Genomic DNA, 25,680 nt, shown 5'->3' with positions numbered 1-25,680 from the left:
CATTTGCATTAAGTCTTTCTCCCATATTTTGTAAATACGGTTTCAAAAGTTGTGAGTAAAATTTGCTTAAATGTATAACCATGAATTCTGGCATATATTACCTGACCTTTTACATGCAGTTTTTTCCTGCAGCAATACAGTGGTTTAAAAAATTATTAGTGAAACCACGTATTGATACACCTGAAAGTCAAATAACACTAAAATACTAAAACATTTATGGTGAAAAAAATATGTCCTCTCCCCACCCCCCCCACCCCGCCTTCCCACTTCTGAATCAAGCACCCTCCTAGCCATTTTCTCTGATATTTGCTTTCTTTTTGCTTTATAATACACCACTGTTTGTAGTTACATGACCTTTAGACATTTGTTGACTTCTGGTTATAGAAAGAAGGACTTAGAACTTCATCATTCACACATTTGTCCACTTTTTCTCATTACCCCATCATAGTTGTATCATAGTATTTTGATAAACTAGTACTGAATATGTTTTTATAATTATGTATGTATTATTTACTATTAAGCCAAATATTACAATAAGATCATACTTTCTCTTTTAGACAAGCCTTTATTTCTCCTAGAATTAAACCTGTCTGATTTATTCAGTTGCCTGGTTTTCTGTGGATGTATTGCTCATTTTCCCCAAATGTGCCTGAATTTTTGTCATGTGCTAATAAATCATAATTTCCATATTATGAAGTATACAAGTTCCATTTTTGCCCTTACTGGAAGCCTAGTCCATGGTGGACTTTGGCTTCCTATTTTATTTTGGAGTGGTCATTCTCTAATTTTTTTTTTCCCCTGCATTAGATTTATTTACCAGTACCATGTTGTCTTTTGTTTTGATTCCTCTTAATGGCTTCCTAAGGAAGAGTGTGTAGAGGTAAAATTTTAGTTTTCTGAGAAGCCTTTAAATGTCATTTTACTCATAAACTTTATTGATAATTTGGTTGGGCATAGAATTCTAGACTGGAACTGGATTTCACTCTGAATTTTGAAGACTGTATAGATGTTTTCTAGCTTTTAGCAGTATTCCATTATTATTTTGGAATAAAAGCTCAGTGCCGTTCTAATTACAGATGCTTTTATGTGATTTTTTTTCCCCACTCTGGAAGTTTTTAAGGACCTTTTCTTTGTTTTCAAGGCTTTGAAATTTTATTATGATGATTTTATTATAATGGTGTAGGTCTTTTCTTCTTTATATTTTGCATGCATTTGTTCATCCCTTGTGGCTTGAGAAACTTCTTTCCTTCAGTAAAATGAAAATATTGCTTTAAAATATAATTTCCATACCTTTATTTTTTTTTTTCAGTTTTCATTTTCTGTAACATTTGGGCTTTTTAGAGTGAGTTGATGGTTTTTTAATAAATTTTTAAAAAATGTTTATTTTGGGGGGGAGGGACAGAGAGAGAGAGAGGGAGAGAGAGAATCTTAAGCAGGCTTCACACCCAGCACAGAACTGACACGGGGCTCAATCCCATGAACCCTGAAATCATGACTGAACCAAAATTAGGAGTCAGATGCTTAGCCAGCTGAGCCACCCAGGTGCCTTTGTGAGCTGATGATTTCTTATTTTTCCTGATCTATATGGTGTCTCCTTGTCTTGGTTTTACTTTATTTATTTGAATCTTCAGGGGGTTTTTTTGTTTTTGTTTTAACTGGCATTTTAGTGGGATTTAGGAGAATATGGAAGTAACATTTGATGATTCTGTTGTATTTAGCAATCAAAATTTTAGGATTGAGTTTAAAATTGTTTGCACTTCTTGCTAAATTCAAATTTTTCTTTTTTGTTTTGACAGAGATGTTATGAACATAAACAGTATCGAAATGGGTTGAAGTTCTGTAAACAAATCCTCTCTAATCCCAAATTTGCAGAGCATGGAGGTAAGTATAAATACCCTGTGTTTGTAAGTGTAAGTAAATAGGGCTTTGCTAACTTGTGTGGCTTCATGTTTTTGGGTTCTATTACTCAGCTTCCTTAACTAGTTTTTGGGAGAGAATGGACCTTATCCTTGACTTTTGTAAGATGTTTAATACCATAGTTTGAATTTAATGTCATAAAAATTAACACAGTCTACTTGATTTCTGGTTTATTCCTGTTTTGAAGATTAGTGCTGTAGAAAAGGCTGAGGAAATTAGTAGGAAAAATATGCGTAAGTTTAATAAATAAGTTTATTTAAGATGTTATTAGAAAAAATTTGCTTTAGAACTTTTGAGTTGGAAAAATCTGATTTCTTACAGTAAGCTTATTCAGAAAGTGCCCATTTTGTCCATTGCTCATGAGCCAGCATCTTTTTATTTAGCATTGTATGTTAATTTTTCAAAACAGTCTTGTATTATGACATATTTGTATATTGGAACGTTCTTAAAATTTACATAGTTTTTGCCTATGGGAGGATAGAAGATTGGACAGTGAGGTGTTTGTAGGGTAAGAGAAAAGTGCATGGCTTAACTTGTGAAGATGCAAAAGAAAACTAAGCTTTCATTGGCCAGATTTGTACAGTTGGCTCTCTTTACTCCTGCATACTTTTACTATAATAAAATTGTTTGGAGGTGGAAAGCAGTAGAAATAAAAGTACCTAATATATCTCTTTGTTCTTGTTAAAAAATAAATGTTTTTTTGTTAGATAGTACATTGTTTCATATACCTTTCTAAAGTATGCATACTGGTAAAGTAACTTTCAGTACTATAGTCATGATAGAGTTTCAACACAGGAGAATGCCAAATTTTATTGTTGCTAAAATGCAGTTTCCCCTTGTATGTTAAATGAATCTGAAATCAGATTGCATATAAGGTGTCATAATTTAATTGAAAGTGTTTTAACAGTACATAAAATGATGGTTTGTCTAAGACTTAATGGCAGCCCAGAGTTTCATTAATTAAGGCACTTTAAGATGTTTGGTAAACTTGTATGAATAGACTTTACATATTTGACAACAAAGAATTTCTTATGCAGTACCTTGTTAATTGGCTACTTGCCAAATATATTTTGTTTGCTTCCTTTTCCTTGAAAGTTATACATGATTTATAATGATTTGTACATAGTTTCCCCCCCTCTTCTATTTCTTTATCTTTATTTTTCTATAAATGTTGACTTTTTCTTGGGGTAATACTTTTAATTTTTACATTTTGTTTCTAATTAATTTTTCTATAAGTTACAAATTTCAGTCCTAAATGTTTGGTAAATTATAACAAATATTTTTTATTCCTGTATGCTTCATGACACAGACATTATAAAATTAGGTATCTTTTTTTCTTTTCTTTTTCTGAAAACTTAGTTATTTCCCTCAACTCTCTGTTAATCTTTTTGATAGTGACAGATGTCTGACATTTTTCTTATGTGTTCCAGAGTCAATTAAAAATAAATTTATGAAAATGAGAAATGTAGACAGTTTGTGTGTATGTTTTAATCATTGGACAGTGAATTTAATCTTAATGTAACTTGGGTTCACAGAAATAAAGTCTGTTTTAAGGTAAAGTTTTCTGTACTTGAATGATTATGTGAGGTGACCCCATGGAATTCCCTTGAAGAACAGTAGAGTCATGGTATCTTGTTAGCACACGAATTTCCACATGTTCCTGCATTTGTGTATCTTTTAGCCTAAAAAAAAAAATTCTAGGGATGTCTCGACAATAGAAATGTGTTTACTTGGTTTGTCAATTTTTTAAATATTTTAATTATGTACAAATCTGGAAAGTTTGTAAACAATCTCCTTGAAGGTTTAAATTCTCAGGGTAATGTAACATTTGTTTTTGAGATTATGATTAATTTTTTTGTTAATTATTCTTCGTGTTTAATTATTCTTTCTTTTCTCCTTCCTTCCTTCCTTCCTTCCTTCCTTCCTTCCTTCCTTCCTTCCTTCCTTCCTTCCTTCCTTCCTTCCTTCCTTCAATAGAAACCCTGGCTATGAAAGGATTAACATTGAACTGTTTGGGGAAAAAAGAAGAAGCTTATGAATTGGTTCGTAGAGGTTTGAGAAATGACTTGAGGAGTCATGTGTGTATCCTTTTTGAGATATGCTTAAGAATTGGATTGGGGTATCATGAGTTAAGATAGCAATTTGGGAATCAGAAATTTTAGATTCCTCTCACTGTGTAACTATGGAGGAGATGATTTCTTTCTCACATTGAATAACCACAGTTGTCTTCATGGAACATTTTTATGTACCTACCTTTTTTCTAACATTAGTTCTGTTCAGGTAGATTGGACTTGCCTTTTAAAATACTATAGTGCCCCCCCCCCCCCCCCCCCCCCCCCCCCCCCCGCCATGGTCATTTTTCCTTTCTGCAGTTTCAGTTACCCGACGTCAGCTGTGGTCTGGAAGCACACTATCGTTCTGATGCACTATCAGGTCAGTAGTGGCATCACAATGCCTGCGTCATTCACCTCACTTCATCTCATGTAGGCATTTTACCATCTTACATCACAAGAAAAAGGGTAAATATGGTACAGTAAAATATTTGCAAGAGAGACCACACTCACATAACTTTTATTATGGTATATTGTTTTAGCTCTGTTCTATTTTGTTATTAGTTACTGTTGTTTATCTCTTACCATGCCTAATTTGTAAATTAAGCTTTATTGTAGGTATTTGTGTATAGGCAAAAACATAGTATAGATAGGTTTCAGTACTATCTGTTGTTTTAGGCATTTACTGGGGTTCTTAAAACATATCCCCCACAGATAAGGGGAGACTGTTTTTATGAAAGCTCTTCCCATACCTACAAATAAAGAAGTACCCTGCAGATTTCATCATCATTATAAATTTAGAGAAAATAGAGGCACTGTAGTATACTGATTAATAGCACAGGCTTTGGAGTATGCTTCTCTTGGATTTGAATTTCACCTCAGTTTCTTTCTGTGATCTTAGGGCTTAGTTTTCTCTTGTGTAAAATGAGGATAACCATACCTACCTCATTGTGGTGTTGTAAAGATTTCATGATGAGATATATTCTATGTTTAACATAGTCCCTGATAATGCTAAGATACTATACCAGATAAATTTAAGAGAAGTGTGAAGTTAGGAGCAAGTACAAATATCTGAGAGAAGATAGAGAAAAAACTGTGGGTTGCTCTTTTTTAAAATAGTTTTTTAATAGATATTTCTTTATCTCTTTATAAGCTGACATAATTTTAAGTGCTGAGACACTTAACAAAATCTCAAGTGTTACTAGGCCTCTGGCATACTACAGATGAAGAAAAGATAGAGGTTTTGCTCAAGGAATTTATAGTCCAGTGAAGAAAGGAACTTATTAGCAGCATATACAGAAACATGTTCGAGTTTTACATAAAGCGTTACAGCTTGTTCAAAAATTATCAGTAATTGAGTAAAGCAGGAGTAAGCAGAAACTCAAAGGGTAATCAAAGGATTAGTTAATAACTGTCATAGATTTCTTTTCATCATTTTTAATGATTACATAGTGTTCTTTTTTTTTTTTAATTTTTTTTTTTTTAATTTTTTTTTCAACGTTTATTTATTTTTGGGACAGAGAGAGACAGAGCATGAACGGGGGAGGGGCAGAGAGAGAGGGAGACACAGAATCGGAAACAGGCTCCAGGCTCCGAGCCATCCGCCCAGAGTCTGACGCGGGGCTCGAACTCCCGGACCGCGAGATCGTGACCTGGCTGAAGTCGGACGCTTAACCGACTGCGCCACCCAGGCGCCCCTTAATTCTTTTTTTTTAATGTTTATTTTTGAGACAGAGAGAGACAGAGCATGAACGGGGGAGGGTCAGAGAGAGGGAGACACAGAATCTGAAACAGGCTCCAGGCTCTGAGCTGTCAGCACAGAGCCCGACGCAGGGCTCAAACTCACGGAACCGCGAGATCGTGACCTGAGCCGAAGTCGGCCGCTCAACCAACTGAGCCACCCAGGCGCCCCTACATAGTGTTCTGTATGTATTTACTTATGATTTATTTGTGTTCCTCTTTTTTTTTTTTAAGTTTATTTATTTTGAGAGAAAACAAGCAAAGGAGGGGCAGAGAGCAAGGGAGAGAGAGAGAATCCCAAGCAGGCTCCATCGACCTAGGCCTTGATCTCACTACCTACCATGAGATCACTACCTGAGCCAGTATCAGGAGTTGGACGCTTAACCAACTGAGCCACCCAGGTGCCCCTTATTTGTGTTCCTCTTGACAGCCATACGTTTCTTTAAATTTTTAATAACGTTAAGCTCCTTAGGTATAAATTTTTAGGGGGTGAGGTTTAGAGGCAGTTAAGAGATTGCTATAATGCTTAAGAGAGGTGATCAAGTCCTGAAATAATAGGTAATGGGGCCAGATTATGAAGGGGTGTGTCTTAGGCTTTTAAAAACATGTTCCAACCAACTGAGAAGATTGTGTTAAGCTTTACTTTGTCATTTATATTATGAAAGCAAGGATTTTGCAAATAAAATTAATGATATTAAATATGTATTTTCAGTTACTTGTGCCATCCTAGACATTATGTATTTTACTGACTCTGTTGAGGATCCCTGGCATTAAAGTTGTTCGATTGAAAAATTTGAATTTCATTTGGGAAGGAAACATTACAAGTTTCTGGAAAGGGAAGTGAATTCTTCTCTTTGGATTATATGGCTTTTAGAAAGGTTACTCCGATAGAGAATAAAAACAGAGAGACTGAAGGTAGGATGGGTGACTGCAGTAATCAAAATCTAAAGTGAAAAAGACCTGTATGAGGGGAATGGAATTATTTATGTATTTTCCCCCTTTTATGGCATTTTTTTACAACCTATTGTAACTCCGTTTACTTATCTGTGCCCTTATTAGACTTTAAATTTTTAAAATTTATTCTTTTTTTTTTTAATGTTTATTTATTTTGAGAGAGAGCAAGTGAGAGCAAGTGGGGAAGGGGCAGAGAGTGAAGTGGATGGAAGCTCTGAAGCAGGTTCTGCACTGTTTGCGCACAGAGGCTGATGCAGGGCTCAAACCCACAAACTGTGAGATAGTGACCCGAGCCGAAATCAAGAGTCAGATGCTTAACTGACTGAATCACCCAGGCGCCCCTAGACTTCACATGTTTTGAATGCAAGGGACAGTCTATTTTGGTCACCCACACCCTACTTATTAAGATATTTTAATAATTACTTGCTAAATGAATTTTAACTTATATGTGGCTTTTATCTTCTATGTGTTGACTTTTAGGAACTTTGTACTCCACTAAGCATTCTATACTAAGGATCTTGTTAGCTAAAGAAAATATACATGATGTAAAATAATTATGTGTATACCCATTTCCTCTTTTTTCTTTTAAAAATAAAGATAATCCCTAGCGTATATTGAGTGTTTATTTTGTACCAGTCTTTTCCATGTAGTTGCAAAACTATGCTGTATAGACTTTCTATTTACATTTTATAATTGAAGAAACATAACGAGACTAAATAACTTGTTCAAGATCACAGCCAATGTTTTCTCTGGCTCAAAAAGCTATGTTGTTTTCCATTCTATTAAACTACTATCTTTATATTCTCTCCTGTTTTTAAAGCTTGTAATTTTATAAATAGCCATAGTTTTCTGAGTTTCTTGAGGAATATTATTGGAGTAATAATATTACTTCTTGACTTGTGGGATGTATCCTTAACTAAATCCTTTAGGTTGGCATGTTTATGGCCTTCTCCAGAGGTCAGACAAGAAATATGATGAAGCTATTAAGTGTTACAGAAATGCATTAAAATGGGATAAAGACAATCTTCAAATCTTAAGGGACCTTTCTTTACTACAGATTCAAATGAGAGATCTTGAGGGTTACAGGGTAAGTAAAGTAGGAATTTTTTTTTCTTTTAAAGGGAAAGTGGTGTTAAAATAATTAAAACTTTTGAGTACTTCCTGAAAACAAAATTTTCTGTTCTTAAACAATTTAATTGAGTCGTACCCATCTCCTCCCGGTAGTGATTGTGTATATGTTCTGATTGGACTAATCAGATTTTTACAATAAATTATTTTACTCTGAGGCAGAGTTGGATTACTGTGTAGAATGGAGTTAATTCAGTGAAAATTAACGTTGATGTTCCTCAAGTAGGCAATGCCTTTGTCTCCTATTAACATGTAACTACAACCTTTAGTTCTCACATTTGTCTGGAAAGTGTATTTATTTGTTTCTTCTACCTCCATTGAGAGGAGTATTCTGTCTTTGTACCTATATTTTAACCCTTAAATCAGTCTATTAATTCAGATCTGTTTAGTCTTTGTAGTACCTGCTCAGTTGTTTTCTGTGGATCTCAGTAGGTGGGGCCTGTAGTTTTTAAAAAGTTTTTCTTTTGTACTAGCTTTTCCATTCTGTCCCTTTCTTTTAAAGTAATTCAGGAAATAATAAAACATATCTGGTCTTGACTTTTAAAAGTTACAAGATTGTCTTGGAGGCTTCATTGTACCGCTTACCAAATACTTTTATACAGCTATAAAGCTACACAATATGAATGTCTAAAGCTATTTTCCATGATTATTTCCAGTATTGTGTTGCAAATCGCTCTGCATTGCCGGGTAAATTAATATGACCTTTTAAGAAGAATTCGTTTTCAGTATAAACTTAAGAAAAAGTGGTGTTTGTTTTCCCCCTTAAAGGAAACGAGATATCAGTTACTTCAGCTGCGTCCTGCACAGAGAGCATCATGGATTGGTTATGCTATTGCTTACCATTTATTAGAAGATTATGAAATGGCAGCAAAGATTTTAGAAGAATTTAGGAAAACTCAACAGGTAACAACCAGAAGCCAGACCTAGTAAACTGGGTCTGATTCTAATTATAAAAAGAAGTGTACGTAGACTTGCTGACTTTTTATTTTGAAATAGTTTCAAAGTTACAGAAAAGTTACAACAATAGTACAAAGAACTCCATATGGGAGTTCACTCACATTATCTGATTGTTAATATTTGACACGTTTACAATCTCCATATTTACTTAACTATTTAAATTTTTTTCCTGAAACATTTGAGAGTAATGCAGACACCATGATCTTTACTCATAAATCCGTCACTGTGATATTTCCTAAGAATAAGTCTGTAGTTACCAACTGTATGCATACTACTATATAGATTTCCAAAAAATTAGGAAATTTAACATAGACTGTTATTATCTAATCCACAGCCCATATTCAAAATATATTAATTGTCCTTTTTAGATCCTAAGATTTTCTCTCCCCGTTACTCGAATCACTTAGTTGTCATTTCTCTTTAGTCTGATTTAATCTGGAAGTTTTGAAGACTTTCTTTGTATTTCATGACCTTGATATTTTTGAAGAAGTAGAGCAGGTGCTTTTGTAGAATGTCTATCAACTTGGATTTGTTTGATGTTTCCTCATTATAGTTTATATTTAAGCATTTTTGGCAGGAAACCACAGAAGTGATGTTTAGCCCTTCTCAGTTCATCACATTGAGAGGCGCATAATGTCTATTTGTTCCATTTATTTATTTATTTTTAATGTTTGTTTATTTTTTTTAATGTTTATTTATTTTTGAAAGAGAGACAGAATGTGAGTGGGGGCAGAGGGGCAGAGAGAGAGGGAGACACAGAATCCAAAGCAGGCTCCACGTTCTAAGCTGTCAGCACAGAGCTCAACACGGGGCTTGAACCCACAAACCGCGAGATCATGACCTGAGCCAAAGTCGGATGCCTAACCGCCAGAGCCACCCAGGCGCCCCTGTTTGTTCCATTTAATCACTTCGTTAAGATGGTGTCTGCCACCTATAAAAAATTATTTTTTTCCTCTTTGTATTTAGTAAACAGTTTGAGATTTTATAAATAGCCTGTTCCTCATCAAACTTTCACCAGTAGTTATAACATTCATTGATTCTTGCCTGAATCAACTGTTTTATGATAGTTGCAAAGTGGTGATTCTCTTATTTTTTCTAGATTTATTAAATATTTGACATTGTACTGTTAAGTAAGAGCCTTCCTGTCTCCCCTGTTTTTGTTTTTGTTTTTTATTATACATAAGGACTTAGGGATTCTTTATTCAGTGGGTTGTAAGTTAATATTTCATTATTTACTTAGTTGCTCTCTAGACAGATACTTAGTGATTTTTAAAAAATGAATTTTAGCAATCAGATATTATCCTTTGACTTCTTATATGTATTTTGAGTGTATAAACAGTTTTCTAATATGCAAACAAAATTCTTACTGTTAGTATTGCTTATATCCATATATAGACATCCCCTGATAAAGTGGATTATGAATATAGTGAACTCCTTTTATATCAGAACCAAGTTCTTCGGGAAGCGGGTCTATATAGAGAAGCCCTGGAACATCTTTGTACCTATGAAAAGCAGATTTGTGATAAACTTGCTGTAGAAGAAACCAAAGGTATTTTTTTTTTTTTTTAAAGAATACACTTACTCTAGTATTTAATTACAACAAAGAGCAAGGCTAAAAATCTAGTTGCTGCTGATAATTGCATATAATTCAACTTTTTGATAGAAAATCTATGTCTTACTCAGAACTTTGAGTAATTTGTAATGTGGGAAAATACACATTTAAACAGTAGATATTATTGATATTGGAAAAAATAATTGTGAAAAACAATGATTACATGAAATGGCTCAATATTTTTCTTTAAATAAAATGTTTTTTACTTGAAAATATTAATAGGTCTTGCTCAAAACACAGGTAATTGCTTAATTTTGTAAGACAGAGGAATAAGTTTCTTAGGAACACCTTATTAGCAAAACTGAATGTGTTATTGACTGTAATATTTATTGGCAAGTCAGTCTTTACTAAAGTACATATGGGGCAGTCATGGAGTCTTCATGGTTTATCTGAATGTCTTTCTGGACATTAGAGTATGAATTGAAACCAGAGGTTTGACTTTATGTGTGTGGATTGTGATTGGAGGGGGCATCCCCAAGTAAAGATCTCCAACGCTGCCTTTTATTAGAGGACTGAGCAAAAGGAGTCTCAGAGTTTTAAAAGTTGAGGAAGATTATGGAAAATGAAAGAATAACAAGTAACTGAAAATAGAAGTACTTTTCTAAGAATTACCATCTGAAATGTCACTTTGCCCTTGATGTGTGCTGTTTTCACATTCCTTTGGCTCCTTTTGAAGTTGAACACTAAAAAAGTGATACTTTTGTGTATAGTAGATATAACCATTATTTGCCAGATGAACTTTCAACAGAGGATAATGCTATTGGCAAGAAAAAATGGAAGTCTAAGGTTGCTGGAGCTCATTTGTGAACTACAGATCCAGGACAGCCATCTTTCATTTGAGTTGATCATCCCTTAGCCATCTATTAGTTATAAAAAGAGGGGATTTCTGATTTCTGGAAAGATCACAAGATTGGAAAAAACTAGTTTGGGTTCCTTTGTTGGCTTCTAACTAGCTATATGACCAAGTAAGTGCAAGGCTTGGCCCTTTGTTTCATCATTGAAATACAGGATAGTTTTCAAAATACTCTTAAGTACATTATTTAATTTTGATCCTTTTGATAACTGTAGTAGTGGGAAAGAATGACTGACAGATCAAGTTAGATGAGGACTCGGAATTGATCAGTGGATTTTAGAAATTTGGAAGTCATTGGTGATCTTAACAAAAGCACTCTCTGAACATTTGGAAGGAGAGTGGTAAAACCCCACACAAATCAAGTAGAATTAAATGACATTGGAAGTCAAGAAATTAAAGATAGCATGCATTGATGACTCATAAAAGGAGTTTTGTTTTCTAGGGAAACAAAAGTGGGGTGGTGCTAGATGAAATGGAATACAGGATCAAAGGAAGTTTTTGTTTGTTTGTTTTTATAGCATGTGCTTGTGCTCACTGGAGAATAATCCAGTAGAGGCAGAATATTTGATACAGCAGAGAGGAGCGATCTAGTGGGTAAATTGAAGGATTAGCTTTAGATAACAACATGAATAGTTCACAGTAACAAGAAAAGACAGAGTATATAGGGAAGTAGGTATACAGATGTAGTGGACATTTGGGAGTTCTCCTCTAATTGTTTCCATTTTCCTAAGTGAAATAGGAAACAGCCATTATTTCATTCTAGGAAAGTATGTATTGAATACTTACAGTGAGTCAAATGTTGGGGACAGGGTATATAAAGAGAATAGAAAGGAACCGAGAGTAGAACATTAATTTTTGGAAATTCCAGTAACAAAAACATTGTGTTAGTGGTCTGGATAATTTGGGAACTTCCTGCATTGGATGAGTGGGCATAGTTATGCAGAAAGTCTCCTTGTTAATTCTTACACCACCAGTTCCTGTGCAAAGAAAAAGTGGGAGAAAATTAAGGAAAGGAAATGTTGGATGGGTATTGTGTAGGGAAGAAAAGTTGCAGGATTTTTTTTTGTTGTTGTTCTTAGTGAAGTAGGTTTTTGGTTAGTGTAGAGCAGTTGTCAACCTTGGCACTATAGCGAGACCGACATCCTGTATGTTGCAGAAAGTTTAGCAGCATCCCTCGCTTCTACTTACCAGAATACCAGTAGCACCACTTATTGTGGTAACCAAAAAATATCTACAGATATTACCAAATGTCTTCTGGGTGGCAAAAGTGCCCTTGGCTGAGAGCCACTGATACAGATGTAAAGAATATGGGCTCTTTTAGCCAAATTACTGGGATTCAAATCCTGATTCCAACAATTAACTATCTGAAAGACCATAAGCAAATTTACTTCTTTCTGCTTTAAAATAGTGAAAATAATACTAACCTATTTCATAGAGTTTTGAGAATTGAATTATCCAATTCATGTGAAACATTTAAGTCACTGGCACACAGTGAACACTGAGTAAGTGTTCATTTTTATTGTCTGATGAGAGCAGAGAATGCAAGGGTGAAGTTGTGATTTGAAAATAATAACCTTTGGTGGATGGAAGCCCATTAATGATAAGAATTTCAGGGTTCATAGATTTCTAGTGAAACCAGTGCTGTGTCCCTTCATCTAATGACCTGCTTCCTTTTGTGAGAAGGTGTGCAGCAAACAAACATTTGGGATGATCCAGGACTTAATTGGTAAATAAGGGAGCCTTAGTTTTGAGACTGATTTTGATACTTGGGGCTGCTAGTGTCATTTAGGGATGAGATTGCTATGCAGCCCAGAGAAAACAAGCAATGAGTCTATGAGTCATTGAAAGGTCTAAAGAAAAAGGAATGGCTTTTCTTTAAGATTGAAGGCTAGGATTAGTGAGGCAAGACTAAACCCGACAAGACTGTTCAGCTTAGAGCAGGATAGGTACCCTGTCTGGTAGTTGGAGGAGATGAAAAAAAAGCGGGTTTTGAATGTGGCCATGACTGGGCTGATAGAGCAGAATCCTTTTATAATTGATTAGGGGGCATAAGGTTAGAGTTTTGGATTGAACTAATGGGTTCAGATGTTGAAATTGTCTGTATAATGTCAGGAATAATTAAGTAGTAGATGGTGTCTTGGTGATTGTGTTCAGTGAATTTGGGGAAGTAGCTTGGAGTTAGACGAATACCTGAATAAATTGAGGATGTGGACAGGATGGCATTTCTAAATATGAACTTCAGAAAAAGAGACAAAATAACATGGTAGTCTTGTTGAAGGAAATTAGAAACTTAGGACACCAAATCCATTTCCCAACATTGAGGAGGTTTTAAGAGAAAGTTTAAGGGAAGATTAAAGTTATAATCCAAAGACATTTAGTTAATTTAATTTGTTTTTCATCAGGGGAACTTCTGTTGCAGTTAGGTCGTTTGGAAGATGCAGCCGATGTTTATAGAGGATTACAGGAGAGAAATCCTGAAAACTGGGCCTATTACAAGGGCCTGGAAAAGGCACTCAAACCAGGTACTATTGTTCAAAAAAGCTTCCTTTTCTTTTTCTTTAAAAATAATTTTTTTTGTGACATTTATTTATTTTTGAGGGAGAGAGAGCACAAGCAGGGAAAGAGCAGAGAGAGAGAGGGAGACAGAGAATCCGAAGCAGCCTCCACACTGTCAGCACAAAGCTCAACATGGGACTGGAACCCATGAAGCGTGAGATCATGACCTGAGCCAAAGTCACTCAACCGACTAAGCCACTCAGGCGCCCCTAAAACTTCCTTTTTGTTTTAATTGCTTCCTTTGTTGATAAATATTAACTCATTGAAAAGCATAACTAGAAAAACAGTGGTTATGAATTGATTCAGAATTTAAATACAAAATTGCAGTTGCAGACTTTGACTTAATATGGCAGACTGAGCATTTTCTGAAACCTCTCTTCTACAGATTTATAGAAGTAGTTGAGAAAAATTCAGAAACAACTTAAAAATTCATAAATGGCATGGCAGCATCAAGAAATTGAAAGGGAAATTTCTACTGACAGAAACATCTCCTTACTTAGAGATGTCACCCTAAAGGGAAGAAGCATGCATAACTTCTGTGGTCACAGCACCATGGCCTCCCAAGGGCACATGAATGTAGCCATGCTGAAAGAGCGGCACTGTTTCCTGTGTGGGAAGAGGGACTAAATTTCCATCATTAAAAATGAACTTGGATCCAGAGACTCTCCCCACAACACTCCCATCAGCCTCTCCCGAATGGGACCCACTTGTGACGATAAGCCTAGAAACATGTCCCCTACAAATGGGGTCTTTAGCCAAGATAATCTGATTTGAGGCCGTTTCCCTTAAGACCGGTAGTGAGTCATTACTGATACATTGATATATGCAAGGAACCTTATAACAAAGAATATTGTACAACTCTGGAAAACCATCACAGGAATGGTTATCATTCGTGCCAGCAAAAGGTAGTAATGGAAGAATCTAAGATGAAAAGAGGGAATTGACATAAAAAATCTTAGTAGATTGAATGGAAGAGAGGCCACAGCTGAGGAGAAATTAGTGAACTGGAAGATTTGAACAGAGGAGAGCTCTCAGAATGAAAGAAATATAGAGGGGCTCCTGGCTGACTGTCGGTGGAGCATCTGACTCTTCATCTCAGGGTTGTGAGTTCAAGCCCCGCTTTGGGCATGGAGCCTACTTAAAAAAAGAAAGAAAAACCTTAAAAACAAAAAAAAGAAATATGGAGAAATGGAAGATTAGGGGATAGATCCCAAAGTTCCAAAATAAAGGAGAACCTGAAGAGAATAGTGGAGAAGCCATGGAAACACAATAATCAAGCCTTTCTCAGAACTAAAGTAAAGAAGTCCTCAGATTTTGAAAGGTACCTAAAGCAGAACAGGATAAAGAAAACTATATTTTAGATGATTATAGGGATTTAAAATATGAAAATAGTATAAATATTCTAAAATTATTTTCGGTATATTTAGGTGGTTAGATTATAAATAATTTTCTTTTCACCTTCAAATTTTCTGCTTAGTAAGAATTTATACTTTGAGAAATTTATAATTTACTAGAAAAAATATAACCAGTTAAAATCTTCTATAAAAATAATTTTTTTTAATTTGCAGCTAATATGTTAGAACGACTAAAAATTTATGAGGAGGCCTGGACTAAATACCCCAGGGGACTGGTGCCAAGAAGACTGCCATTAAACTTTTTATCTGGTGAGAATAATTGCAAAGGAATGAAAACAATATTAGGAATTACAATTTCTTTGGTTTTAGATACATGAGTATGCATATTAAAATTAAAGTATGCATTTTAGAGTTGTCTGGGTAAATGCAAGTCAACAGAATTTTTTTCTTTCAAGGTGAGAAGTTTAAAGAATGTTTGGATAAATTTCTAAGGATGAATTTCAGCAAGGGTTGTCCACCAGTCTTCAATACTTTGAGGTCATTATACAAAGATAAAGAGAAGGTAAAGCAAAATACCATTTTCTTTTCACTATCATTTCTTTGCTCAGTATTTGGAATAGTTGATTCTTGATTATCTGTGGACAATAGTCCACATTTTGTTAATCTGGTGTCTGTTTTCCTATCCACTTTAAATGCTGCTGTGCCTCTTACTTTTCATCCTTAGTCAAGTGATTTACTGTTTGCTTATTTTGACTTTTATTTCTGCTATATACTTTGAGTCAGCATAAGTATGAAAAGTTGGTAAGGTAGTGATTTCTTCAGTATTTTCTGTAATCTCTCTTCACGGTAAAAGTCAGAAATGGTTTTTTAAACTAAGGTTTAGCTTCGTAGTCTTTCTCCTTTTTTATTTGGTAGAAAAATCTGTCAGGAGAGTTTGCTGTCCCAGTACGTTAACTTACTTTTTTAGCTATGTATAATAATATTCAAATTGCTTGTTAAGAGGATGTTTTAATCTTCATTTAGATTATATTGCTTGCAAGTACAGTGGCATCAAGACATGTTGGTTGGATAAAAAGAAATCAGTTACAGTTGAAGAATCAGAAAGATGGGACAAATTAAACATGCTAAACACTTTAATTTTTTTTTTTTTTAAACACTTTAATCTTAAAACATGGAAGGTGCCCGTATTTTCCAGTCTTTTATTGAGAGGCCCAAGGTATGGGCTTTTTTGATGACTTTCACTTTTTAAAAAAAAATGGCATAAATCACATTAATAACATGTGGTCTGTTGTCTTCAGTTTCATTAGAGTGAAAACTTGTTGCTTGTGAAGCAGTCTTAATTGTAGAAGCCTGTATATTTTGATGATTTTCCCCATTATGGTTGTGTCATTTAAACCTTTTAAATTGGTTAAAAGTATCTAATTTATCCTTGAATCTTTCCATTCAGCTTGAAACAGTTTTTTTTTGTTCTTGTTTCTTAAATTTACATAATATTGAATTAAATTCTGTAATGATAATAAATGCAACTGATTCAAACAGGTTTGGGAGAACAGAACTCTTAGCATATAGCTCACCTTGTGGGAGCAGAAGAACATAGGCACACCAGAATAACCTAGCTGTGACCATTCAGTCCTCAAAATTTTCTGAGGTAATGGAGAGAGCTGGTGTTAATCTGTTGAGTCGGTTAAATTGAGGTCACTTAGGACAGCTTCTGTAGTAACAGAAATCCATTATAGATGGATTAAGCAAAGGAGAGAATGAATAAATTAAAAGTATTCACAGATCTGTTGCAAAGCCAGGAGCAAGTGGTATAGTCATGACTCAGGAGAAACCAGACCTGGACAGCCACTCATTCTCCTGGATTTCAGAATCTCACCTATTGTTTCATGTTTCACTTTTATTGATACTTTCCCTTAGATTATAAAATTGAGAGTTGATGCAATCATAAACTTATGGAATTTCTCTTTTCATGTAGTTTTTAATTCTTGATTCCTGAAGGGCAAATGTTAATTTTGAGTGTTACTTATGTGAATTGAGATAAAAATGAACCAAGATAAGTCATCTACAATATTACCTCTTTTTGTCCAACCTTTTCTTGATTTCTAACTCAGCTTGATGCATTATTTTCTAGCAGGGAAAGGAGTTGCCATTAAGTTTTTAGAAAGTTACATCTTAATACCTTCAAAAAAATAACACCTTCAAAAATGTACAGTTTACTTGCTTTTAAATTTTTATCCAAAAGTTAAGAGATTTGTAAAAGGGTGTGTACATAGGTGTGTGTGCATAATTTGGAATGTTGATTTAGCCCTTTAATAGTAAATAACATGTTTTGTACAAGAATAGTAACTGCACTTAGGTATTTTATTAAAGTGTGCTTGTGTGTTTGTACTCTAGGTGGCGATCATAGAAGAATTAGTAGTAGGTTATGAAACCTCTTTAAAAAGCTGCCGGTTATTTAACCCTAATGGTAAGTGCTCAGCTTTTATATTTTACAAACATCTTAAAAATTTTAAGGTATTGTGAAATTCTTAATCAGAAGGTCAGTATTCATAATTTAGACAGTAAGCTTAATATTTTAAACTTTTTCCTTTTTAAGATAGAGATGCATTAATTTGCACATTATGTGAAAATATTTGGTTAATTATCTTACTGAAAAAAATGTAAAATTTCAAACTTCTACAAAACTAGTCCTGGTCATATAATGATCCTCCATCATTTATTAGCCATCCTGTTTCAATAACTTTTAACTCCTGGGAAAACATATTTCATCTATATTCTTCACCTACTTCCCTCTCTGTATTCCCGTATTATTCTGAAGCAAATCCCGAACATCACATCATTTTATGGATGAATATTTCAGCATTCTAATGATCATAACCATAATATCGTCACCACACTTGAACATTAATACTTTTTTAATACCAAAAAAGTCCATGCTTACATTTTTAGTTATCTTAGAAATTTTTTTTTTCCTTTTTGGTTTTGGAGTTTGTTTGAATGAGGATCCATATGAAATCTATACTTCAAGTTTGATGTTTTCTCAAGTTTTTCTACAGTCCATATTTTGCTGACTGAACTCCCATGGTGTTACTTAACATGTTATTCCTCTGTCCTCTGAATTTGTTGTAAATTGGTAGTTGGATGTAGAGCTGTACTGTCTAGTATGGTAGTTCTTGACTATTAAAATTTTTTTAATTCGGTAAAATTAAAAATTCAGTTCCTAAGTTGCAGTAGCCACATTTCAGGTGCTGCTCAGTACCATGTAAAACCAGTGCCTACTACCATATTGCCCAGGGAAAATACAGAACATTTCCATCATTGCAAAAGCTTCTAACAGACAGGCTTAACGAGATTTAGGTTTTTGGGGTGTGTGTGTGTGTCATGTTTTTCTTTCTTTTATTTATTTTTTTTTTTGGTTCGTTGTTTTTTGTTTCCTTTTATTTAAGTTAAAAAAAAAATTTTTTTTAATGTTTATTTATTTTTGAGAGAGAGAGGGAGACACAGAATCGGAAACAGGCTCCAGGCTCTGAGCTGTCAGCACAGAACCCAACATGGGCCTCGAACTCACAAACCGTGAGATCGTGACCTGAGCCGGAGCTGGACGTTCAACCGACTGAACCACACAGGCGCCCCAAGTTTCTTTTCTTTTTTTTTCTTTTAATGTTTATTTGAGAGAGAGTGTGCTCGTGAGAGAGCGGTGGGGGGTGCAGAGAGAGAGGGGGACAGAGGATTCAAAGCAGGCTCTCTGCTGACAGAGCAGAGAGCCCCAAGTGGGGCTTGAACTCAGAAGCCATGAGCTCATGACCTGAGCCAAAGCCAGACACTTAACTGACTGAGCCACTCAGGCACCCATTTCCTTTTAAATTTAAAGGGTGAACAAGATTATTTCATGGGTGGTGGAATGTTCTTCCATCAGGAAGCATTTAGTGTTTATTTTGTGTGTTAGCAATTGTCAGGAATTACAAACTGGTGATATTCTATCATTCATTTTCTATTATCTTACAAGAGAAATTTCCCTTCATCTATTACCTGTTTATCTAGTATTTGAGTTTATGTAGGAATATCAAGATGAATTCTGCTTTTCCCCCCTTCCTCTCCTACTTTTTGTTATTGTTTCTCAGTTTTCAAAATAATGAATTCATTTAGTAGCATCCTTCAAAGATGCCAGTGCACATTTTAAAAGTATGATGAATTCATGGGTTTAAATATACTTGATGTTTTAAGTCATTGCAGTTTCAAATGGTTCCAGCCTTCACATACCATGGTAGTAGTTGATAGCTTTTTTGCAGTTTGGTGTGACAAGATATTCCAGTTCATCTGGCACACTGTCCATAGCAGACCTGGAATCAATAGTTTTTCCAAAGGAACCCTGGTTCTTACAGTGGGAAAGCCCAGTATAGGACCTGGGATGCTTGTTGCTATTGGGTTGATTATTGTTTCTAGGTCTCAGATTAATTTTAATAATACTTTTTAAAAGGCGTTACCATGGTTTCATTGGTTAATCATCATGATGTTCCTTTGATTATCAGCATTTTCCTACATATTTTACAAATGTGGAAGAGGTTCAATGACATGCCCAAGAATATGCAGCACTTTAGTTGCAGATCTATCAGATCGGGAGTTGGTGAGTTCCACTCCTATTGTTTGTCCACTGAGCCATCCTGCTTTTACTAGGATAAAAATAAGCAATCTGTTGCTTTCTTTGAAAGCAAATGACAGTTCTTAGATTTTAGATATTGGTATGAAATAAAAAAGCATTTTTTAATGTGTGGGTTGTATATTTAACTTACACATTTTCTTGTGAATATATAGAAGTCGAATTACGAACTAAAATGTAGAGTAAGCATTTTTTCTTACCTCATCTTTTGGGTATAGTTTTTATTCAACCTAAATTATGCATCGTTGCATATCAGCATAATATTAACATATATTAAAAATATCATAATCACCAAAACTCAACCACATCATAGGTATACTTATGTAGAGTTTAGTATGTTAGCTAGAAATATTAAGCAGTCAGGCCCGTTTTAGCCTCACATTAATGAAAAATTTCTTTTGATACCTTTTTCCCATCTCTCATAAATAACTTCCTAGTCCATACACATTCATAGTTCTAGCCCTGATTGTCTCCCCTGACTCCTTTTAGTTTCTTTTTTTAGGTAATTTTTTTTGTATCTTTGATCTTGTTTATCTGCCATATTTATGATACAAAATTCTTACTAAATTCAAGGCATTGTGCTAGGGGCTGAAATGATACAGAATAGAAAGCATGGTCCCTTTCAAAGATCTTACAAATTTAAGGATAGTTTTATAGCTAGATACGTAAATAAATGGTTCAAGGTATTTTTCCTTATTAACAAAGATAAAGCCATTTGGAGGTGGGTACTCGCTTACTATACGTTAATGACTAATCTTGGTTTATTTCCTCTCCCACCCACTTCCCCACTTTTTAAAGATGATGGAAAAGAGGAACCACCAACTACATTACTTTGGGTCCAGTACTACTTGGCACAACATTATGACAAAATTGGTCAGCCATCGATTGCTTTGGAATACATAAATACCGCTATTGAAAGTACACCTACATTGATAGAACTCTTTCTTGTGAAAGCTAAAATCTATAAGGTAAAAATCTTCCCCTCCCCCCCTTTTTTATAAGGTAATGTGTCTTAGAAAGAATTTTTTCTATAGTTTATAAAATCTAAAAGATATAACAAAAATGATATATTTGATGGCTTGTAAAACCTGGAATGAATATAGTGCATTCCTCAGTCTGATTACTTTTAGATTTGTCATGGTCATGCTACTTTATTTATGTCTGTATATACACACAGATATACATACATGCATATGGTTATTCAGATATGTGGTTATTCATATTATATATTTTCATGTATTCACACATACGCATATCTAATTATTTTGTTGGTTTTAAGTTGTAAGAGTATAGATACTCAAACGTTATTAATTTGCTGTGAAATGTTTATTTCTGTTAACAGTTGAGTATGATCATGATCGGTATCTGAAATGAAACTGAAAATTTTATAGTTTTACATGTCTTCTTAACTTCTTGGTCCTTCTTGAGAATCTCCGGTCCTATGTTTTAGCATCATCTTAAAATAAAATTGGCTCTTCTCTTTCTTAATACAAATACAAATTAGTAATAAAATCTCTTAGGGAAGAGATTATAAACTCACAATTTATTTACCAAAAAATAATGAAATTAAGTGATGTTTTAAAAGCACTTCTCAAAGCCAGGTTATTATCCTCATTAGTTTTGTGTCTTTGACAAATGGACTAGTTACGTGAATTAGAATGCATCTGGGAATGCCCAGTAATAGTCAGTAATGTGTCCATGTTTCCTTTAGGGTAGAAATTTGGCCACACCTTTGCCTATTTTTTCTTCTTCTTTTTTTTTTCTTTTACTTTTCAGTGTTGATGAATAATTTTTTTAAATAAGTATTCTTGTATGTTAACTGAATTTCTCTGATACTCAACCATGATGCCTTTTTTGACCTTTATATTGTTCTGACTTAAAGATTTTGACTATTATTTATTCTTAAATTTAACCATTGTTGTTGAGTATTCATTATGTGCCAGGCACTGTTGTAAGCAATGAGGTATAACAGTAAACAATAAAACAAGTTTTTACTAGCAGGGAGCCTATATTCTGTGTAGCCAGAAAAGTATCAAAATGTATGCATGTATATTGGTTAAGGTTCTAAGATCAGTCAGAAGAATACCTTTTTTTTCACTTGTGTTTTAGTTACCTGTCAATAGGTAACTAATTACGTGCCTAGTAAAATTAGCATACTGATTGGTTTATTTTGCTTTCTACCCTATAAGCATGCTGGAAATATTAGAGAAGCTGCAAGGTGGATGGATGAAGCCCAGGCCTTGGACACAGCAGACAGATTTATCAATTCGAAGTGTGCAAAGTACATGCTAAAAGCCAATCTGATAAAAGAGGCTGAAGAAATGTGCTCAAAGTTTACAAGGGTTTGTACAGCTACTGTTCTTATGAATAAACAGTCTATACTTGTATACCTTGCTTATTTTTCAAAATTTTTTTCTAATATTTTTAATATCAAAATAGGATTTTAATTAAATTCCCTTTGATACTAATACTGACATCAGTAATAGTATAAAACATTTTTCTTTTTAGGTGGTTGTGCAATGCTTTTTTATTTTTTATTTATTGTACAGTGTGTTTTTAAACTCTGATTTACATTGAGATGTGTTCAGATGAAATTTTTTTTTTTTTTTTTTTTAATTTTTTTTTCAACGTTTATTTATTTTTGGGACATAGAGAGACAGAGCATGAACAGGGGAGGGGCAGAGAGAGAGGGAGACACAGAATCGGAAACAGGCTCCAGGCTCTGAGCCATCAGCCCAGAGCCCGACGCGGGGTTCGAACTCACGGACCACGAGATCGTGACCTGGCTGAAATCGGACGCTTAACCGACTGCGCCACCCAGGCGCCCCTCAGATGAAATTTTTTAGGAGTGAAAGGAACTAATATTAGTTGAATACCTGCTGTGTACTAGTGTTCTGTATCTTATGTTACTCTCCAACCCCAGTTATGTAGATCTTTTGATTATTTACAAAGGTACATTTTTTTCCCAGTGATTAGAACTATAATTTCAATTTCTTATAATAACTGTTCCCTCATTCTGAAAATGGTTAATATAGAAAGTGATTTTGAAAGAATTAAAGTCAATAGACCATACTTTCCTTCTTACATTCTATGGTGAAATAGTGTATTTGGTAAGACATGGTCTTGAATGCATATGATTTTTATGTAGGAAGGAACATCAGCAGTAGAGAATTTGAATGAAATGCAGTGCATGTGGTTCCAGACAGAATGTGCCCAGGCTTATAAGGCAATGAATAAATTTGGTGAAGCACTTAAGAAATGTCATGAGATTGAAAGAGTAAGTACCCTATATATGTGAGTTTCTTATTTTATTCTGTTATATGTTGAAGGTTTGGGGCAACTGTTTTTCTTTTCTTCCTCTTTATAATTCACAGCTTGTGAATTCTAAACATCAGTGTTCACAGTTTTTCAATAAAAATGTTGCTGACTATATTATGAGCAGACTTCCCCATTGTCTACTCTGCCTGCAAGAATTCATGTAAAAAATTTGGAGAGTTTGCATCTTGTTATGTTCTTACTGATTTTTGAATGTTTCTTTCAAATTGCTGCTGTATCTTCAGTAATACAAAGCTCATTAAGGTATCCTAGAAACTGGGGGTTGATTGGTGATGCAATACACTCTTGATACTCGTACAAGTTTTGAAGTCTTTTTACGGTATTTTTGTAGCCTATGTAATTCCTCATTTTTTTTGATAAATTCATTGTTTTCTTAGTCCTCTTCACTTCTGATTCATTTGTATCACTAGTGGTTGGCTTTCCTTTTTTGTGTTTTTCACAGATAAAGATAATTTGTATAATTTCATGCTTTTTCTCTTACCAAGTCGAGAACCCCAGAACTTAGTTGAAATGAGCTAGGTTGTGGTTGCTCGACTTACTTCACTAATTGATTTCTCTCTCGCGTAGAGAAACATAACATTGCCTAGGACTCAGATTTGTATTTTCAGAAAAATTACCAAATACTGTATACTATAATCTTTGCAGATCATTCTGAATATAAAAACAATGTTTAGTGTGTAAATCTATTGAATCATTATTTATACTAATAATGTTTGATTTGTCATGCTAGCTTTATTTAAGTATGGTTAAAGAAGGAATAAGTATATATGTTTCAAATGATTGTGCTTCCTTTTCATTTAAATAATTCATTGCCCGGTGTTTGCCATATAATGTGCTAGGGGATGGTCACTTGTATTTGCTTATTTGATATGGAAAGTATTTATACTGGATGATTGTAATATGTAATATTTTTTAATTTATTAATTTTTTCATGCATAGGAAACCAGTAAATCTAAAAGTTTGATTTCTATAGCTTTTTTTAACATTGTTATACTTCAGTATAATAAAAAAGATGATTTTGTTAGCATTTTATAGAAATCACTGATGACCAGTTTGACTTTCATACTTACTGTATGAGGAAGATTACCCTTAGATCATATGTGGACTTATTAAAACTAGAAGATGTACTTCGACAGCATCCATTTTACTTCAAAGCAGCAAGAATTGCTATAGAGATCTATTTGAAGCTTCATGACAACCCCCTAACAGATGAGAATAAAGAACATGAAGCTGATACAGGTATAATATTCAAAGATTTCTTATTGTTTGCTATGATATGTGTATGTATATTTATATTTTTGTGTAGTTTAGATTTTTCTTGAGCTTTTTATTAAGCACCTGTGGGAAGATGTTATACATGCTTAGAAAATGATGATGGACGTTTGTGAATTTCTCTAAGCAACGAAAGAAAAATACTGTTTATACTTTGAAAAGCAAGAATTTAATTTGTAACTGGTCATTAGCTTTTAAGAAGTTGAATCTCATGAGTTTAACATTTAATAACTGGTTTAGCCAGTACTGTAAATTGCTAACTATGATACTATAAATTGCTAACTGTATCATTAGTGTTGCCTGTCAGTATATCTAGTTCTTCTTTTTAATAGTTGTTTATAATTAACCTACTGAGAGGCAAATACTGCTTGAACATTAAAAGCCAGCTTGGATGGGGCACCTAGGTGGCTCAGTCAGTTAAGCATCCCTTGATTTCTGCTTGGGTCATGATCTCATGGTCATAGGATAGAGCCCTGCTTTGGGCTCTGTGCGGGCTTGGAGCCTGCTTAAGATTCTCTCTTCCTCTCTGCCCCTTCCCCGCTTGTGCACTTGTGAGTGCATGTGCATGCTTGCTTGCTGTCTCTCAAAAAAAAAAAAACAAAAACAAAAAACAAACAAACAAAAAACAATATTAAAAGCCAGCTTGGAATTAAACTAGTAAAATTGCCTAGTGATTTATCATTTGGCCAGTTTTTAAAGTGCTATTTTTCTACCATGATGTCAGATGTATAGTATTCCTTAGATAATTATTTGGGGAAGAATTTCAATAAAAATGAAAGAGGCATGTAGAAGGATATAAATTAATTGTACATCCAGATATTTTGTGACTTAATTTGTGGCAAAAATGTTACAGGACATGGGGTGTAAGAAGTGTGTCACCATGTTATTATTCAGTCCTGAGTTTATTCTTCTGAAGTTATGGTTGGTTGTTTTCTGTATCCTTCTTCCTGCTAAGGAGAATCATTTTGTTAATTTGTTGTTAAATTTTACTTCCTATTGCCTAGGAACCCTTAAGAACTTTCTAAAATCACACATTGAAACCCTCGTACAGATTTCACTTGACTCTCTCTCTACTTGTTGCTTCAACTAGAAAATGCCAGTAAGAATCTATGGAACAGTTTACTGTTGAATCTGAGAGTTACTGTCCTCTGACTTCTTTTGTTCACTGACTTCTTTCTGTTCACTCCTCCTGCCTTTCTCTTCAAATTATACAAATAATATACAATTAACTCTAATTATACAAAGTTAAAACAGTTCAGAAATGTACTAACAAATACAAAAATTTCCTTTCA

General features: G+C 34.2%; 1 protein-coding gene across 1 annotated transcript in view; it reads left to right on the top strand.

The window, feature by feature from the left end:
• Window positions 1-25,680, top strand: part of NAA15 (N-alpha-acetyltransferase 15, NatA auxiliary subunit) — an 85,590-nt gene that overhangs the window by 32,837 nt on the left and 27,073 nt on the right. The window contains exons 2-14 of the mRNA XM_086704202.1: window positions 1,797-1,881; window positions 3,895-3,999; window positions 7,592-7,749; window positions 8,559-8,693; window positions 10,143-10,296; window positions 13,615-13,734; window positions 15,337-15,432; window positions 15,579-15,685; window positions 17,518-17,590; window positions 20,579-20,748; window positions 21,970-22,122; window positions 22,929-23,057; window positions 24,142-24,355. Of these exons, the coding sequence (XP_086560328.1) occupies window positions 1,797-1,881; window positions 3,895-3,999; window positions 7,592-7,749; window positions 8,559-8,693; window positions 10,143-10,296; window positions 13,615-13,734; window positions 15,337-15,432; window positions 15,579-15,685; window positions 17,518-17,590; window positions 20,579-20,748; window positions 21,970-22,122; window positions 22,929-23,057; window positions 24,142-24,355 (1,699 nt within the window). The remainder of the gene's footprint in view (window positions 1-1,796; window positions 1,882-3,894; window positions 4,000-7,591; window positions 7,750-8,558; window positions 8,694-10,142; window positions 10,297-13,614; window positions 13,735-15,336; window positions 15,433-15,578; window positions 15,686-17,517; window positions 17,591-20,578; window positions 20,749-21,969; window positions 22,123-22,928; window positions 23,058-24,141; window positions 24,356-25,680) is intronic.

Source organism: Puma concolor, chromosome B1 (genome assembly GCF_028749965.1).
Source record: "Puma concolor isolate L17-30 chromosome B1, mPumCon1.1.hap2, whole genome shotgun sequence".
Classification (NCBI taxonomy): domain Eukaryota; kingdom Metazoa; phylum Chordata; class Mammalia; order Carnivora; family Felidae; genus Puma; species Puma concolor.
The sequence above is the reverse complement of the archived record's forward strand: the minus strand, read 5'-3'. Positions and strand labels throughout refer to the sequence as shown.